The 18489-nt window shown below is 37.2% G+C and overlaps 2 protein-coding genes across 2 annotated transcripts; both read right to left on the bottom strand.

The window, feature by feature from the left end:
- Window positions 1–678: 678 nt before the first annotated feature.
- LOC121513967 (SPRY domain-containing SOCS box protein 1) lies at window positions 679–5189 on the bottom strand. Its single transcript, XM_041794011.1, has 3 exons — window positions 4747–5189; window positions 2097–2876; window positions 679–2003 (listed from the first exon to the last, which is right to left on the bottom strand). The coding sequence occupies exons 2-3, from the start codon at window positions 2812–2814 to the stop codon at window positions 1873–1875; spliced, it is 849 nt and encodes a 282-aa protein (XP_041649945.1). The 5' UTR covers window positions 2815–2876; window positions 4747–5189; the 3' UTR covers window positions 679–1872.
- Window positions 5190–7991: 2802 nt separating this feature from the next.
- Window positions 7992–15010, bottom strand: LOC121513358 (rano class II histocompatibility antigen, A beta chain-like). Its single transcript, XM_041793069.1, has 5 exons — window positions 14951–15010; window positions 14574–14834; window positions 9088–9369; window positions 8561–8671; window positions 7992–8301 (listed from the first exon to the last, which is right to left on the bottom strand). The coding sequence occupies exons 1-5, from the start codon at window positions 15003–15005 to the stop codon at window positions 8264–8266; spliced, it is 747 nt and encodes a 248-aa protein (XP_041649003.1). The 5' UTR covers window positions 15006–15010; the 3' UTR covers window positions 7992–8263.
- Window positions 15011–18489: the final 3479 nt, after the last annotated feature.

Here is an 18489-nt window from a genome sequence, read left to right as displayed (position 1 = left end):
AGGCAGTCTATCCGCCCCGGAGTCGCTGCTCTCGTGCACTGTTTGATGAGCGCGCGCTAGTTTCCCCTGGTTGCCACAAAAGCGTTCAGCATGTCGTGTTTTACCAGCTGTGACAATTTCTCAAAATTTATAGAAACTTACTCTAATAAGTTCGGTTAACAGAAAGGGATGTATTAATTTTTGACTATGAAAAAGTGAACTGTCGAAAGACATAATTTACTGATGCTGTATAGGAAATATATCCATAAATGCAAATGGAACTAAACAGTACCAAAAATGCGGTATTAAAACGGAAATAAAATATTACATGGGCTCACTACATGGATTGAAAGACAAAAGAGCAAAGAAAAGACTGGTTATTTGTAAATCCTTAGATGTTTTTAAATTATTAATGCACCATGTATGTATCCAAGTATGTACATATGTATCTACTGTACATTAATATATATAAAAAATGAAAAATATATTAAAATATATCATGATAAAATAACGTAAAAAATGAAAAAAAACAAGACAGACATTTATTTACTTCACTTTTATGAAAGTAGAAAAAATAAACACTTTACAAGCATTTGTCCTGTTTTTTTTCAGACTTTACAATAAAACGGTATGTAAACTTTTATTGTACAGCAAAGACTTTTGATTCTAGAAACACAATAAGTAACACCACTTCTCTTTACTCACATTCAGTTATGTTTTAATAGGCAAAAGAAAAACACCATGCCACCAAAACAAAAATCCAATGGACTGTCCTTATTCTCTTTTTAAAATAATAATTTTTAAAAGTCAAGTCACTTAAAAAACACACAAAGAATGAAATTCTCAAAGTTAAAGAAACTTTGCCTTTTTCTAATAGTTTTTCTAATTTCCAGTAGCAGTACTTATTTTTCTGGCTCTATAGAGCAATGGTTCTCAAGTTGTCGTGCATCAGGATCCACTACCAACTCCTTAATGAGCAATGGCGACCCAAATTTTAAATTATATTTTTTTTCCTTCTAACCAGCTTTATTTAATGAAACATAGTGCGGTTTGGACCCCATTTCTTATTACTGTTGAAATTTCCAAAGAGCTCAGAGTTCTTTGTAAAATTTCTTTAGATTTAGAGAAATAGTCCCTGAGAATATTACCAAAAGTTTCTGGGATGCCCATAGAAAACTATCCAAAATTGAGGGGAACAATTACTTAAAGTTTCTTTTAAAAAGTTTACAGGGAAAATTCCTCAAAGATTTCAGGCCAAGCACTTCTTGCTGCCTTTTTGCTATCAAAAACTTAAACTACAGAAGTTTCTAAGCACTTCATAGACTCTTTGGATATTTTTTTTCTGGCACACATTCACGACTCACTATACACAACTCCACAAAAGACTTTTGGATCCCAACCCACCAGTTGAGAATCAGTGCATTAGAGTATACCCACCCACTACTAAATCTGCCCTCCAAGGATGGCAAAGGCAACAATCAGTAACTGAAGTACACCAGTGCATTGCTTTGTAATGAATCGCTCACTTAATCATGTATGTGGTTTTCTCAATCTATAGTCTTGTGGCCAGTGTAGATGTGTTTTTACTGTTAATTTCAAATCAACATTACCTCCTGAAGCATTATAGGTTTAGGTGGCAATGTATATTAAAGGCCCGTTTCTAAATGTGCAAGACGATCTTACATGTCTATATAAATATCTATGACACAGGACAGTTTTCCTTTGTAGGACTGAACACTTAAAAAATATAGGGGGTAAATTAATAGTGTACCGTACCTTTTATAGACTGACTTTACACATTTACTTTATAATTAAACTGAAAGGATGTGTCATTTCTTTGTAGACTGTGTGATTATTGACAAAATATTTATTTGGTATGTATGAATGCGCAAATCAATGACAAGAAATCAGGTAGTGCTGGAGACGTGGCGGTAGAGGCAGTTTTTCAGCTTGATTCTGTCTGTCTTTCCCTAAAAACTGATGAATTGATAGTCCACATAGAGCCATCAGAGCAGGAGGATCACCTGCATGGAGATAAAAAGAGAAACGGTTAGTTATTGTGTCCTTAAAGCCTAAAGCATTGTCTAAAACACATATTGTTAAAACAAGACACTTACGGGTGGCACCGTTTAGGTATCGTAGTCTTATACTGGCTCCTCCTCTCACACTGCTCACTGCTGGGAACAGCTCCTCTCCTGGGGGGAGGTCTTTGAAAGCAACACCAAGGAAGCAGCCGTCCACAACAAATCCTAGAGTCCCTGCATCTGCATCCAAGACCAGCAGGATGCGCTCAGGGATGTTTAGAGGTGTTTCTGCTTCCTTTGGCATAAAATGCTTTCTAGCTTCAGAGTGACCCCATTTTCTGTTTTCTGGGTAAAGTCCAAGACTCTGACCAGCATGCCAAAGCTGATTAGTTTTTAGTTCCCAGCCCCAGGACTCTGAGTCTCCACCAATCAGCACGTTGTATCCTGAGGCCTGCAGAGGACAATTCTGATTGGAAATACCAATGACCGCATGACTCCCTCTGAGATTGGAGCTCCACAGCACCTCCCATACATGAAGTCCACTCTTCACCCCCATCTCTGCCCTCACCCCATCACTGCTCAGCTCTACAGGTGAGCGTGTAACTTCCTGTTTGCAGTCAGACAGCAGAAAGTGTGGAGAGTGATGCACTAAGCTCCAGTGTGAGTGAGGATCTTCAGAAGCAACTGGAGAGGAGTTCAGAGTGACAGCAAGGCGGGAGGAGGTCGGTACAGCCAGATGTGGGAATGCTGAAGAGGAGGGATGGCTGTCATCTACCCTGCCGTACAGCCAAGCTGACAGTGAAAGACCCATTAATGTGGTCTATACAGGCAAGCACACAGACAGGATTACTCTGGAGTGATGTCAGAGATGATCTGTGGAGAAGCAAGAGAGTTGGAATTTATTTTTTATATTTAACCCGAAATATAACCACTCTTATCAAAGAAACAAATATCTTTTTTTAATCATTTGTGTAGTACATAACCTTCTAAAAAATGTAAGTCTCTTCTGTTTAAAAAGTGACTTGCAAAATGGTTTAAAATGGGTTAAAACTTGCAAAAATGGGTTAATAATGGCAAAAAAATGGTGGAAAAAGAAGTGATTTTGGATTTTAAAAGTAGAAGAAATGAGTTAGAAGTGACAAAAATTAGATTAAAATTGCAAAATGAATAAATAAAGGCAAAAATAGGCATGAATAGTGGGAAAAAGGGAGTTAAAAAGTGGCTGAAAAGGCTTCAAATGGGGAAAAATGGGTGAAAATCTGGTGAACTGGGATGAAAAATTGCTATAAACTGGCAAAAAAAAATGTTAACTGAGAAAGAAAAAGGGCAGATATTGGCAGAAATTGGTTAAACTGGCAAAAAATAGGCATATTAGATAATGAAATGTATTTAAAATGGGAAAAAGGGGTGTAAAAAGTGGTTAAATTGGGTTAAAATGTGTCAATAATGGGTCAACAGAGGCAACATTAGGCTTAAGTGGCAAGGAGTGGTTTAGAATTGGCAAAAACAGGAAGAAAAAAGTGGTGGAAAGGGTTTAAAATGGGTAAAAATGGCTTTTAACTGGCAGAAATGTGTTAAAATTGGTGGGAAAAAATTATGAAACTGGGTTAAAATTTGATTAAATTGGTGTGAAGTGGCAACAATGAAATTTTTAAAATATTCTTTTTTTTTTAAAGAATCTGGAAACCCCCTTTCGGTGTCTCACAGCCCCAAAGGGGGTCCCGACCCCAAGGTTGAGAACCACCATGTTAGAGTACAAAAGAAAGTAGGAAATAGTCAATACTAGGGAGTAGAAAAGTTAAAAATAAAATAAAATTATGCAAGGTTGGGACTGGAAGGAGTATTTAAACACTTTCCACAAGCAAGAATACCACTGGGAAAAAAATCACCAATTCAAAGTTATGCTTGTGTTGAGGTTATAAGTAAATTGTCCAAAACATTTGGCCAAAGACTGGTTGCAAAATAAAGTCTGAATACAGTTATTGGTGCTTTAACATCTTAAAATTTAACATTACAGCTTATTGGAATAATGGGAAGCAAATAATTTTTCAAATCAGTCATGTTGGTAATATTTTAAAAGTTTTCTATATCTGTTGTTTTTATGTTTTTTCTCAGAGCCCCTGTGAGGAACCTTCTGCTTGTCTATTTTGCCTCTCCACTGTTTTGGACAAAGAGGCTTGCTTGTACATGTGTAAGTGTGTTTATAACAAAAATATGCCTGTTAAAGGTCAAACATATCTCATTCTGCATATCAGAAAATGTCAACAAAGGCTGTTTTGGCAGCATGTAGTTCACTGCAGTAGCCTATTTATTGTATCACCTATCCAGTTGCAACAGTTTCAAGCATTAGAAATCACGTTATGAAAATAATCAGTCGTTGGTTATGGTCTCGGTTGATTTTGTATCTTAATAAGTAAAAAGTATTAAATTAAATCAATTTTAACATCTCCTTAAGGCTCCTCAGGTTTAGGCTTACTAACAGTAGCTGTCATGTATTCTTAATGCTAAAGCAGCAAGCTCTAGTGTACAGTAGCAGTTAAAAAGGCGCTCACGACTGGAGTGACCTAAAACATAACCAAACTTTTTACTGCTTGGTCAATTGAGTAGCCTAACTATGGAAAGTTATAGTTTAAGTCATGAATGGTTGGCAAGTCTCTGCGTGCTCACGTATTTTAGCTGTTTGAGTAGGTCAGTAGAAAACACACATTATCCTTTAAGCTTCAAATAAGTCTGTATATCTTACCAAATGTTGTGCTGAATTTTCTCCCGTGATGTCCATCTGCTCTCATCCTCTGTGTTTTTAGCGGTCTCCTATGATGCAGCTCGTGCGTGTTATCACTGCTGGGTAACGTAACCGCGACGTCCACTCCAGTGTTATGATAAAGTGTTTTTCTAGGACGACCTCCGAGACGGGAACAGCACAGTCCATCATCCCAGGCTGACGCCACATAGAGCCGCAGTGACAAGGACGAGAGATTGCACATGACGCGTTTGTCTAACTGGTGAACGTTCAACGGAGTGGCCGCTGTCGTTTCAGAGAGGGAATCACAACATAGCATCAATTTACATCTTATCGTCTCTGTCTTATTTCCCTGTTGATTATCTTGTTCTGTAGTGAATGTAAACATAAACGGCAAAACATATGAAGAGGATTAAACTCGGACATTTAATCAACAAAAAGATAAAAATAAAATAGAACCCAAAACGGCTCATTTTTCCACTGAGCGCATGCGCATGACGAGGAGCGTGTAAAGTGTGGCTTCTAAGCCCCGGAAGATGTCTTGCAGGCAACAAGAAGCTGATTATTATTTAATAATACTGCAAACTTGAGCAAAATAAATCAACGCTGGTCTTCCTATAAAAAATAACTTTAGGCCATAGTTTTCTCGAGTATTTAATGAAACCTCTTTTTTTAAATCGATGAACAGCTGTGTTCGGTCTTTGGAATTTGTCTGTTTTTCAGTTTATTATCTAATTGATTCAAATCTATTAAGTTGGTTGCAAAATAAAAGGTAAATAAGATATACCAGTGCTTTGATAATAAGAAACAGAATTGATTTAATTCTGTTATATCCTCATTTTTACATAGTTTTAGAATTTGTTGAGAAGCAGCGAGATTATCGACCACATAATATAAGTATGTGCTTTTCCCCATCTTCTTTATTGGTATAAATCATGCAAACTAAATTATAATGTTTATTTGACAATTATTTCTTGTATATGCATATTCTATATGTCTGGTAATATGCTACCTTTGCTTTTTTCCCCTTTTTAACATGTTCAGATAAACCTTTTTATTCTTTATGTGTTGATTCTTGGGGACCCCAAGGACATACTGTATAGACATGATAGGCATTTACACCCTAAAGTAATGCTGAAATAATTAACCAGCCCTTCAAAATCAAAGCCAGAAGGCCCCTCAGGACAGCAAGAATAAAACAGAAATAAAAACATAAAACAAGAATGTCATAAAATTTAAGAAGTAACAGAAATTTTAAGAAATAAAACTCCCTTAAAAGGCATAAAGTTCTCTAAAGGAGTCCTAAAATGTATCATTCAAGTGAAAGTTAAAATTCAAGTAAAATAAAAGGTAACTGCACCAATTTTCATTTCTACTGCTCGTAACCTGATACCTCAGTTGACATATTTATATGAAGACGAAATAAGGGCCCAGTCTTGTTACAAAACAAAACAAGAATAAAGAAAGTTAACTTAACTTTGTATGTAGGGTTAAAAGTTAGAAAGCATCTATTAAGCATTTGTTTTGTATTCTAAAAGAATACCAGCTTGTTGTCTTGTCACATTTATATATCTTAATTTCTGTTCTGTTCTTTCTGAACAAAGCTCATATCTGTCTAACTGGTAGAACAGCCTTCCACGCATGACTGAGATCTGTTCTGACATACTTGTTAGCACAAAAGTGGGTCAGCTTGTTACGTCTGTAGGCGACACAAAATCCATAGCCGTTTTAGGTTTTTCTGAGATTTGATTTAAAAACTGCACAGTTCTTTGGCCCCAAAACACCCTTTGGGTGGGTCTCCAGTGTGGCTTAGAGCTGTGCTGACACAGAGGGAGTAAGCTGTGAGCCTAAATCTTTGAGAAGACATACAGGAGTGGACTGTTATACAGAATCTTTGTTCAGTTGGTAAGAGCAGGCGAATCAGTTTCTTTCTAGAAGGTAAAACTCAGTAGTCAGGAACTTTAAAGCTAACACTGATAAGTATGAAAAGGAAATAGCTAGATGTCAGAAAAAGTTCATGTTTTTTTGAAGGCGTTGAAGACTTACGATGACCCCAGGCTTTTAAACATCTAAAGTAACATTTGCATGTTACATGCTGTCTCATTTTTTTCTAAATAAGGCTGTGCAGCAAACACTCATATTTTTGGCAGATATGTTTAATGCAGTTTTAGTCTTTACTTTGAATGTTCACAAGTTTTTGTCACATTTTAGCCAATTTTACTCTTGAAAGTTTTATTCTAGTTTAAGCCAAAAAAAACCTGCATCAACTGACACTCTTGAAAGTTCTAGCCAATATTTCTGTCTTCACTTATAATCAAAACACGTATTTTCTCAAAAATAATTTAATTAGCCACATTGTAAACTTAACATAACTATAAAACACTCAAAAGTGCACCAACAATAAAATACTCTGAAATACACTGAACAAAATACTGGCATACTTTAATGCTCTATCATGTCATCTTTGCTGGTGATTACATGCACAGTCATGGATTTTGAATTCCTCATAATCCAGCACTAACCTGTTAGTGTCATTCTCCTTGATGAAAACTGAACTTACTTTTTTGTCACAGTTTTTATCATCAAACATCTATTTTTAACAAGGTTTAGTCCAGTCTTCCTCATGGATAAAAGCTAGTCAGTGGACATGTTTAGTGATAGTTTTAGCCAATGAAATTAACACTGGTGGCCAGTCAGCTATCTAGACTTTAGAATAGTTTTGAAGTGCTCTTTTTGGGGTAAATTTGGAGTAGTTTCACTCTCTGTTAAGTTTAGGAGTTGCTTTTATATGCAAAGAAAAACAAAATCTTTAATCATGTAGACAGAACACTAAGTTTAACTGATTCAATGCAAAACCAGTGGGCACCGCCATGAGAGCAACAAATATAGTACACAACAAAATGCTTCACACTTCGCTCTATTTTATAGAGTACATGCTTTGTATTGCAGACAATTAAGTGTCAGCTGGACAAAATCTGAAACCTGCTGTTTCTTTGGGTTGAAAAATGCCATCAGGATGACAGAAGCATGGGTCTGGGTGCTGGTGTGTGTGTTTCCAGTAATAAAGATGGACTGAGATCCAGTGCAATTTAACAGATCATGTGATCATCATTTTATTATGAATAAATTGATTTTTAATTTTATCATCAAGCATATTTGAGGAACCTTATTTCATCTTCAAACAAAAATAATTGAATTATATTCAAAACTTCTACCTTCATTTCCTACAACAAAACTATAGAGCACAGACAAATATTCGATATAAAAATATAGAAGCTAAATTAAGAGTTTATCTTAGTTTTTTAACATGTTTAAGACAGACTTAGTAAATGTTGTCCCCCCTTTATAGATACAAAGATACAAAGCCAGAAAGGTTTTGTGGATTTTCCAAGTCCTTTGACAGAAAATAAGCACCTTTAAATCATTTGTTTGTACAAGTAGAAAATGACAGCATAACTGCATTGAGAGAAGCTGTACTTCTGACAGAGAACTGATTTAGATCTTCTTCTTCATTTTATCCTTACGTGGTAGGCTGGGTTGTTGGCACTGGCAAACGTCCTGTAATAAAAACAAAACACAAAGAAATGCAGTGTCACGCTGAACTGAACACAGTTGACTTTAATTAGCCTACAATATTCTGAGTTGAAATATCAGTCAATTTTCAGAAATGCCTCTGAAAGAGATTTCTTACATTTGCACTCAAGACATAAATCATGTACGTATGATACCACCAATAAAGCATTGTATCAGCATCCTTATCAGGCCTTTTTATATTTACAAACTAAAGCATTTTGTTTTTGGTTAATCTGTCTCTCACCATGTCTGTTTTTCTTGTAGTAGATCAGCCCAGCACCTAAGAAGACCATACCCAGTACTAGCACTGATGCTCCTGCTGCAATCTTGGTCTTGTCAGCCTCAGATAAAGGGTCTGAAAACATATTTATCATAAAGATACATACATTACAAATAAAAGACCAAAACACAATTGAAACAGTGATTTCTTTGATAAAACCCTGCACTGTATAAAACCATGGTATCAGTGTCATCGATTTCTGAAGCGTAATTTGGAAATGTCTGGAATAAAAAATCAGTCAGCTTAGACACTGGGAAAGAGGTGGGTCTTAAACTCTCTGGTAAATAGTCAAAAAACATTTGCATGTAAACAAATAGCTCTGTGTGGGAAAATCCCATCTCCACCTGATTGTCCTATATCTGCCTTTTACTTCCAGGTTGGCAGCTGCATGAAGATGCCTCATCACCAGTAGTTTTAAGAATTTAAAGATTTTATAACTGATTGTCCACTGAGTTGATAATGTTCCCTGAATTTATCAAGATTGGTCTTACCCCACTCATAAATCATGGGCTGCTGAAAACTGTCATGATCCACCACACAGGCGATTTTTTCTTCAGCTGTGAGTGTCAGCTCCAGATGAGAGTGGATCTGATAAAACCAGTTCCCATCGGGCAATTCCTCAGTAAAGGTCACATCAGATGTCACCTCCTTTCCGTTTCGTAGCCATTTCAAGCTGATTTGTTTGGGGTAGAAGCCATACGCGCTGCAGACAAACATGTGCGGGTGTTTGCTGTCTGTTGCTTCAGTTAATCTCAGCCTTACAGAGGGCTCAACTATGGGAAGAACAAAGAGACAAAACAAGTTAGTGTTTAATTACGGACCTTCATTAAAACCACTGGTGAAAGTTTTCACAAATTACCAGAGGTTAAAAAAAAAAAGTACACCACTATAGTAATCAAATAAAAGTACAGTTACTCTGGTTCAAATAAAAGTATTGGTCTATAAATCTACTCATACAGTATGACAGAGCTGCTGTAACTCCTGACAATCTATGACAAGTTGGGTCTCCTCTAGCAAGAACAAAGCAGAGTTGACTTCACTGCACAGCAGTTCATACTGATGAAGAATATGCGCAATGCATGAAGTCAGAGGCAGGGACTTGTAACTCAGTGGATACCTTCACTCATGGTGCAAATGTGTCTCACATAAAAAACAGCAATCCAATGGAAACATGACCAAAAGAACCTCCCAGCAAGGATACAACAGGGAAAATCCAAACACAACACGAACACATATAAAACACCACTAAACACTCCACCCAACGGCATGATGGAAATCTCTGCTCACACATCCCCCCAGATTTGAGATGGCAGTGGGTGGAGCTTAGATCAATTGACTCTTTACAGAGTTGAACTAACAATAGTGGCTCAACACTGCCAAATAACTCAAACACTAAAGATCATTTCGCTCAGAATGGAGTTTGAATTACATTGGGAGTTAAAATAAACTTTGAAAAATGTCAACACTCCAGTTTTTGCTGTGTGCAACAGCTGTTTAGGGATGTGGAATCAGTTTCTATGTGCTACAGTGTAGACAACAGAGTACAAGAGTATTGTACTCAAGAGTACAGTTACTCTGCTTATAACTTACTTAAGTAGAAGTAACTACTGATTTAATAATGTACTAAAAAGTACAAGTACTCAAAAAACTTCTCAATTACAATTATATGAGTAAATGTAATTAGTATCCCTGCAAATTACAGAGTAAAGATTTTATGACATGCCATTTAATGTGAACCACTGGGAGGCAAAACGTAAAATATAATGAACTGTATCAAAAGCTATTAGTATATATTGAAATATAGTGCACTGTGGTTTGGTTCCTAAATTTTTCTTTGGAGCACCTCCTACTTGGTTTTGAATAACAAAAAGAGACCCCCATGGACCTACATGAAAAAGCAGTGATGTATTACTGTCAGCAATCTATGGAAGCCCTAAGAGGACATGCCTCCATACATTTTATTTTAGCCTATTTTACTATGATAAGTACATTTCAGGTTTTTTTTGAGATCTCAGCTTATTTATGTTGATTTTGGGAGAACAAGCATGTTTTTTTCTCATGATAATGAGTAAATTTCAGTTGTTTTCTAAGATTGCAAGAAATTAATTCATTGCCCTAGGAAATGAAGTGTTGTTATCCCAAGATAAAGAGAAAAGTACACTGAAATAACAAGACTGTGGACCTACTTTAAAAAATGTTACAATTGAATTAAGACTTTTCGACACAAGTTAACTTCATAAACTAAGTCAACTTCATAAAACACCAAAATTAAGTTGATATTAGAACTAAAACAAGAGAAAACAGTAAACTATAATCTATGGATGTTTATCTGCTCAGGGCCTCCATTTAAATTGCAAAAGACTTATTGACTAAATACACTGAAGAATAGGTGACTATGTAGTGTGATATTTTGAGTGAGGAAACTCACTTTTTGCACAGTTTTAGCCTACGGATAAACTATCCAGTAAGTGTGCAATTTTTATTATAGTTTATATTTTCAAATCTAATTTTTACAAATTCAGAGCAAACAACCCATGCTACCCTGGGATCTGTGGCGACCCCTTCTGAGGAGCAGACTCAGTATTTGGAGCCAATGGTCTACAGTAAATCAGTGGTTCTCAACTGGTCTTGCCTCAGGACCAGGGACGTAATTTGGGGACATGTCCCCTGCACTTTTTAAAAAGGCAGTTTTGGTCCCCTGCAGTTTTTACCATCCAAAAACAATGTTACGCTATATTAAATGGAGACAGGTTGAGCTCTAGGACCAAGCGGAAAACGGCTGCTCAAGCTGAAGCCTGTTTCCCTTTGGACCGCCCACTGGCCCACAAGCTCATCGACTGGCTTTGCCGTTTCTTGCTAACGTGTGATTGGCCGTCCCCGCTGTCACTCCATCTGGTTGTAAACAGCGCCTGGACTATAAGACATGAGCACACCGGTGTTTAGCTAGTTGGCCATGAGTCCACGTTCATCTGCCACTGTAAGTTCTTAACATGTTGGACATTTGTTCTGCCTGGGTCACGTCAGCTAGACGGATTTTGATATCAGAGGTTTCGTTTACATTAACATTGAATGTGTGTCTGTGTGTGTGCGTGTATGTGAATGTGTGTTTGCTAATTAGGCGCAGCCAGGTGGCAAGATGTCGAAAAAAAGAAAACTGGATATAAGAGGCTTATTTAGAAGTGAAAGTGTAAGTTACTCAGAGGAACACATTACACCACAAACTCCTTCCCCTCATCCATCAGAAACTCAGACTCCCTCCCCTCCTATTATTATTATTAGTAGTAGTAGTGGTAATAGTATTAGTAATAGTATTACTTGAATTTTTTTAATATTCTATTATTTAACTTTATGATAAACTAATGTATTGCTATTTTATGCTCATATTATGTAATTGTTTTATTCTTGTAAAGTGTCTGAGTTTTATTGAAAGAGCTGACAAATAAAATATTATTATTATTATTATTATTACTGTAGAGCCTCAACAACACAGAGATTAAAAAAAAACGTATATTTAAAGCCAAAGAGATACACTTTTTGATTTTTTTTTTCATGTATTATTTGTGTTTTGAAAGGCAGCCACTGTTTAAAAACACTAACAATGAAAGTTTGTGGGAAAAATAAAATAAAACCTTGGATTATAAATGTGATTTTATACATCCATATTGTTTGTGAATAAATTAGACATAATAATTGAGAAACTGAGTTTTTTCTTCAGACTGTACCATCAAAATGAATGATTTTTGCATCCCAAATTGTCCCACTGTTCATATGTCATCCATCAATATTTTTTTGTCAGGTGACAGATAATAGAAATCCAGAAGAAGATACAGGAGGAGGTAGAGCAAGAGAGGCTGGAGGAGATGGAGGAGATACAGGAGGAGGTAGAGGAGGAGATGGAGGAGGTAGAGGAGGAGAGGCTGGAGGCTCACAGGTGAGGTTGAGAGAATAAAGATATGTTAGTCATGAGATTGAGCATTGTGACAAATGTTAGAGTGATGATAATCTTATTTTTATATCTTATTGTGGCTTATTATAGCTTATTTTTACTCAAAAATTAGGTATAATTTTATGTAAATGAGGTCTTTTGACCATACCCCCCGTACTCAAACCAGTTGTGTCCCCCCCACCTCTGAAATCAAAATTTCGTCCATGCTCAGGACCCACTAGTGTGCCTAGTGTGGGTGCACCCACTAGGCACACTAGTGGTGCACTCACACTGGGCCATCCGTACCGTGCCTAGGCCCGTTTCAGCCTAAAGTCCGGTACGTTTGGCCGGTGTGAGTGCAATCCTTCCGTGCTTCGCGGCCCTGGCACGGATGGACTAAGTGTCCATCGTGTACTAAGGTACCAAGTGTACTAAGGTGGGCCTAAGCACGGCATGGATGCAAATGAAGGAGCACAAGCGCGGGAATGTGACGTAGCGTCAAGTAACAATAAAAGGACCCGCCCCAGAGCAGAGGCAGCAGCTGCAGAGACAGCATGATTTTTCAAGAGAGAGAGTAATATGTATTTTGTCTCATTGTATTTCATCAAGCTACAAAGATTTTATAAGAGCTGAAGAATTTAACTTTGCACAGCTCCGACCTCTTTCTAATGGATCCCAGTCCAGTCCACATTTCTGACCAGTTTCAAACAAAGTCAGGCTTTAATGACTGTAAGAGGTTTTTTGGTCTGTGAAATAAAACTTCTTCCCTTGTTTTAGTGACAAACAGCAGCTCACGGATAACAAACACCTTTCATCCTCTGTGAGTAAAGGAGAGTGCCAAATATGCGGACAAGTGTGTGCCGTTAATCTCAGGCTGATTTAACCTCTCTTATTAAAAAAATATAATACCAAAGTATCATCCACTGAATTATCTTACCTCTAATTCTATTTCATGTCGCCAAGCAGTGAAATTGTGATCTTGATCGCTGACGTTTGGACGGAACATCGTTTATTAATCCATTCACTTCCAGCTCTCCTCACCTTAAAAACATCTTTTATCTGAACATTTAATCCTGCTCTGAACACAGACTGTCCGGTGACATGAGAGCTTGTTTGGTGCACCACTGAAAGGCATCCAAACGCAGAGAAAAGGTTCAGTTCAGGGATGTAAAAGAATTCCGGGGATTCAGATAGTATATTGACATGCAGAAGAGCAGCTGTAGGGGCTCATATGAGATAAAAAGTCCGGGTTTCATTCATCAGAAGTGCTTGTTACTCTGATCAGACTCCAGATTGTATGCTGTGAGTGATAATTCTCCACTATGAACCGCTTTTTCTCTCTGTCTCCTCACTGGGATCTGTATAGTTAATGTAGCTGCTGATGTCAGGTGTCAGCTGAAATACCTCTGGTGTCAGGTCAGATATGTATGAATCTGTTGATATTTTACAGCTTAAAAAACAACACTTATAAATACTGAGTCATCAACACCTATAAAGTCATGAACTGGATACTTCGTGTGATGACGTCGGCACGTGACGTATCCGTGCCCAGGCCTGGATGCGTTGCGCAGTGTGAGTGCGGGCCAAAGGGGGGCAGGGGAGGGGGTGAAATGGGCTTCAGCACGGTCAGAATACGGCACGGTACGGATGGCCTAGTGTGAGTACACCCTTGAAAGACAAATCGTAACCCACCAGTGTCCAAAAACTCTTAACACCTCATGTTTATTTATTGACAACTATTGATGTTTGGATTCGGAAGGAGGAATAATTTTTCCTTTTCTCCCTAAATGTATAATATTCAGTTTTTTCATCAGTTGTTCTTTTGCCCCCTTGGTTATTATTAGCAAGGCGTATTGTAGAAAACCTTAAAAAATAGCAACCACAGTAATTTATTTCAGTTACTTAAATAACACGTTGCTTTCATGCTTACAGTATGTATTCAACCTAGTGTGGAAAACAAGTTGGCAGTAAACTGATAGCACATATGAACTGATAAAAAGCACAGTTAGATGATGGTATTAAGAATTACCAAAGTTACACAGACAAAATTACCTGGTCTTGAAAGAAGCTCTAATGCTAATGGGACGTGGGTCTTGCATTTCTCTAAATTCCTTTGTTCTTCTTTCAAAAAGGCAGGGTTTTTGTTGAGCTCCTCTGCAATTTCTTTTGCCTTCTCCGTAAATCCAACATATTTACCCACAGTGCTGTTGTATTCTCCCCAGAGCATCTTATTGTAGAAGATCTGGCCCAGATACTCAGCATCATCGAGTGAAGTAAACTTGCAGTGCATCAAGAGGACACCAAAGAGGGCATCTGTAAACAACAACATGTACTGGTTGACGTCAAAAGGGCCTCTATTTGGTCAGTGGGCTCGTTCTGTCAGCAACACAAACAAGCAAGATCAAAGCTTTTTTTTTAATGTTACGTACCTGCTCTTGAAAATAGCAGAAGACTCAGCAGAGTAAAGAAGCTGCGTGTGTTCATGTTCACTCATCAGAGCAAATGAGTCACAAAGAAGAAGTGCATCAACCCCAAGTGTTTAAAATGAGGAAGTGAAGACATTATTTAAAGTAGGTGTGGCACACAGTGGCTGTGCTATCTCTGCACTACTTTCCCTTTGTGCTAAATTAATGTTGGTGTAGATGAACCTGCAGCGACATAATTCCCACAACAGGCCAATTTCATATCAGTTATTCAAGCGTAATTTGATCCCAGTTTTGATTAACTTTTCTACCTAACTTTATTTTGAATTAATTAACTCCCTCTCAGGGCTTTGTATTTAAAACTTCAAGAATGTTAATATTTCATATCCTAAATTTTATTACTTTAAAGTTTTCAAGCATTGCTTCTAACTGCAGAGGGAAATAAGTTGCAAGATTTGCAAGATCATCATGTTTTTCCTTTTTTTTCTATATTCCCCTTTATTTACATTGTATGAAGCTTCCAGAAACACAGTAGTGATAAACACAAATTATGCAATCACATTTTATGTAGTTAAGTATGAATATAAGCTGACTTTCCTGTTTTTGCAAGTGGAGAAAGAAATAATAACGGTGCTCAGCAAAAGTTCAACCAGGAAGACTGTTTCTACTTATTCATTAGTCACCACTCGTTCATATCACTCCCTTCTTCCTTTCCTTTGCTTTTCCAGTTGTGATGATCAGCTGATTATGAGCGCTCATTCTCTTAAGTACTCCGTTAATCCGATTTTGCCACAACTTTGTTTGACCAATCATCATGCACCTCTTGTTTCAGTGTGGACACTGCAACCCTCCTCCACCCCAGCCACCTCCACTCCATTCATCAGCATCTAGTCCAGATCTTCTGCTCATCTCATCCTGCATACCTCAGTCTCTTCCTACAAGCCATCTCATAGGTTCCTGGTCCAGCTTCTTAGAAGTCTACTCCTCATCTGATGCTGCATCTCTCACCAGCACCACCACCAGGACCTAGACTCCATAGGGGGATGTCATATTCCTGCGGTTTGGCTCACTATCCTTCAAGTACATGAAGTCATCACAATGGAGTCTAATTGGCAAATAGTTTAAAATAAATCTTTTTTTTTTAGCTCAAATTAAGTCTCTCCTGACTGAAATAATTTTATTTGTATAGCACTTTTAAATACAAAGGTTCACAAAGTTCTTTGACACGCCGAAAAAAAAGCTGCAGAACCCAAACAAAAGATGAAGACAACAAAACAACATCAAGAGAACCATAAAGTTAAAATAACCTAACAAAAAAAAAAAAAAGAAAAACAACCTACAGTACATAATAAACCCAAACAACATTATTACCCAGACATCATGAGTTATCATTAGTACTGACATCCTAAGACACCAGAAGAACCATGACATGCTAGGAACCAAGAACATCACATGCCAACATAAGAACCCAAGAGTACCCAGCAAACACAGGAATCCAACTACAAAAACTGAGACCAAGATGACTAAAGTTTAAGAAGTAATTTAAAGGGGAGCAATTAGAAGAAAAAAAAATTAGAGAACTAAAATGATAAAAGACACAAGGAAAGTAAGAGCATAAGTATGAGGAAGGGCAACACTAAAAGCAATACAAGCATTAACAGGATAAAAGCAAAAACCAATAAGACTAGCCTAAATGAAAAAATAGATAAAAGAATGGTTAATAGGAATTAAAACAATAAGAAGAGTGAAAAATGTTGTTGGCTCACAGGGGATCAATTACTCTGAATAGCTAGGAGCCAGACCTTTTAATGCTTTGAAAGTAATTAGTAAAATCTTAAAATCGACTCTAAAACTAACGGGAAGCCAGTATAGTAAAGCTAAAACTGGGATTATGTGATGTTGTCTGTTAAAACCACATTCTGGGTACTGGCTTAAATATACAGACTTTACAGCTAAATAACACTGTCTAAACACTTTAAAGAGAAGCTGGATGCTGGCTGCTTCTCCTTGTCTTTATTTATTTAGCTTTTGAATGAGCCATAAAAAGAGAAAACAAAGCAGACCTGATATTCACACCTTTTGGAATCAGATCACAGTTTAAAAAAATAAACAAAGCAAAGCTGATTTGCACCAGAAATTCAAGTATAAAATGTGTTTAATCTGTGTATTAGCTGCACAGTGGTTTCCTGGTTTCTTTTTTCCCCCCAAAGTCCAAAAACTTGCTCCAAAGCTCAATTAGTGACTCTAAAATTACTAATAGATGTGAGTGTGCCTGGTTATCAGTGTCAGCCTTGTGATTAACCAGCGACCAGTCCAGGGTGTACCCCGCCTCTACCTTAATGACAGCTGGGATCAACTTTAGTGCCCCCCGTGACCCTGAATGACAGTGCTGTGGATAATCAATGATTGAGTGGAACCTGTTTCTTAAACGCTCTTTAACGTTTCTGTGAGAAACATTGGGTTTGTAGTAGTTGAATAGTGATTTTGGTGCCCCCTGTGGGCTGATAATTTCCTGTACGTGCACATGAAAAGGATATATAATGAAAAATCTCATTCTGCTGTCAGTTGTGTTACTTGCTCTGAATACAGTACTTGCTCTGACAAATCTTTACAATGGCTGTTTTCTGTATCGGCAGTGTGAAGTAACACGTCATCTGACACCTTTAACTGGCGTAAAACTTTCAAAACAGCTACATTAATGATGAGTCTTGTCCCTGGTGGTCTGGTGTACCTTTGTAGCTCAAAAAGATTTTCATAACTAGCTAACACTTCCTCAAAAGAGCCTAAAAATATAGAATTTATTGGTGGTTTTTTTTACCCTAAACCCATTACTGGGTTTAGGGTAAAAGGTGAAACATCTCATCATTATCAAATTCATACACGACACCTGTCTTGTCATTGTCACAGCAGCCCACAGGATCGACTACTTTATGAGGAACTAAAACCAAGATATAAATAAGTACAATTAGAGAGGTAGCCTACATGTGTGACCGTACTTAAGAAAGAGCACATGTTCAATCCCATGACCACATTTTACAGAAGTTTTAAAGTAAAGATATCTCTCTTACAAAAACAAAGTAGTACATTTGAATCTTAGTGAGAAGGTGCTAAACTGTTAGAATAAAGAGAGAAGATAGCTTCATGGTTCAGCTGTAGTAAATGATTGTTTCTCTGCATGAACAATACATATTCCTGTATATTTTACTTATCAATAAAGTAAGTTATGTTTGGCTCTTTTGTAAGGCTGGAAAATCCTGCTCTCTGCACCAGTGACTGATAAAAGAAATTGACTAATCAAAGCAAAGTCCCCAGAAATCACTGCTTCCTTGAACTGTGGTCTCTTATGTAAATATGTAGGGGACAACAACAGTAGAACCTGTCCTTCCAGTCTGCCCTGTTTTGAATGTCATTTCAGCTGGCTCAGTCAAGATCCTGGATAAACTGTCAAAATTTGTTTAAAATTCAGATTTTTAATGCATCAAGTAACATAATACTATATTGTCTGATTGCTCAGAAATGCATCACAACTCATCGATCATCACAAT

Source organism: Cheilinus undulatus, linkage group 8, assembly GCF_018320785.1.
Source record: "Cheilinus undulatus linkage group 8, ASM1832078v1, whole genome shotgun sequence".
Classification (NCBI taxonomy): domain Eukaryota; kingdom Metazoa; phylum Chordata; class Actinopteri; order Labriformes; family Labridae; genus Cheilinus; species Cheilinus undulatus.
This window is presented reverse-complemented; position numbering and strand designations above follow the sequence as displayed.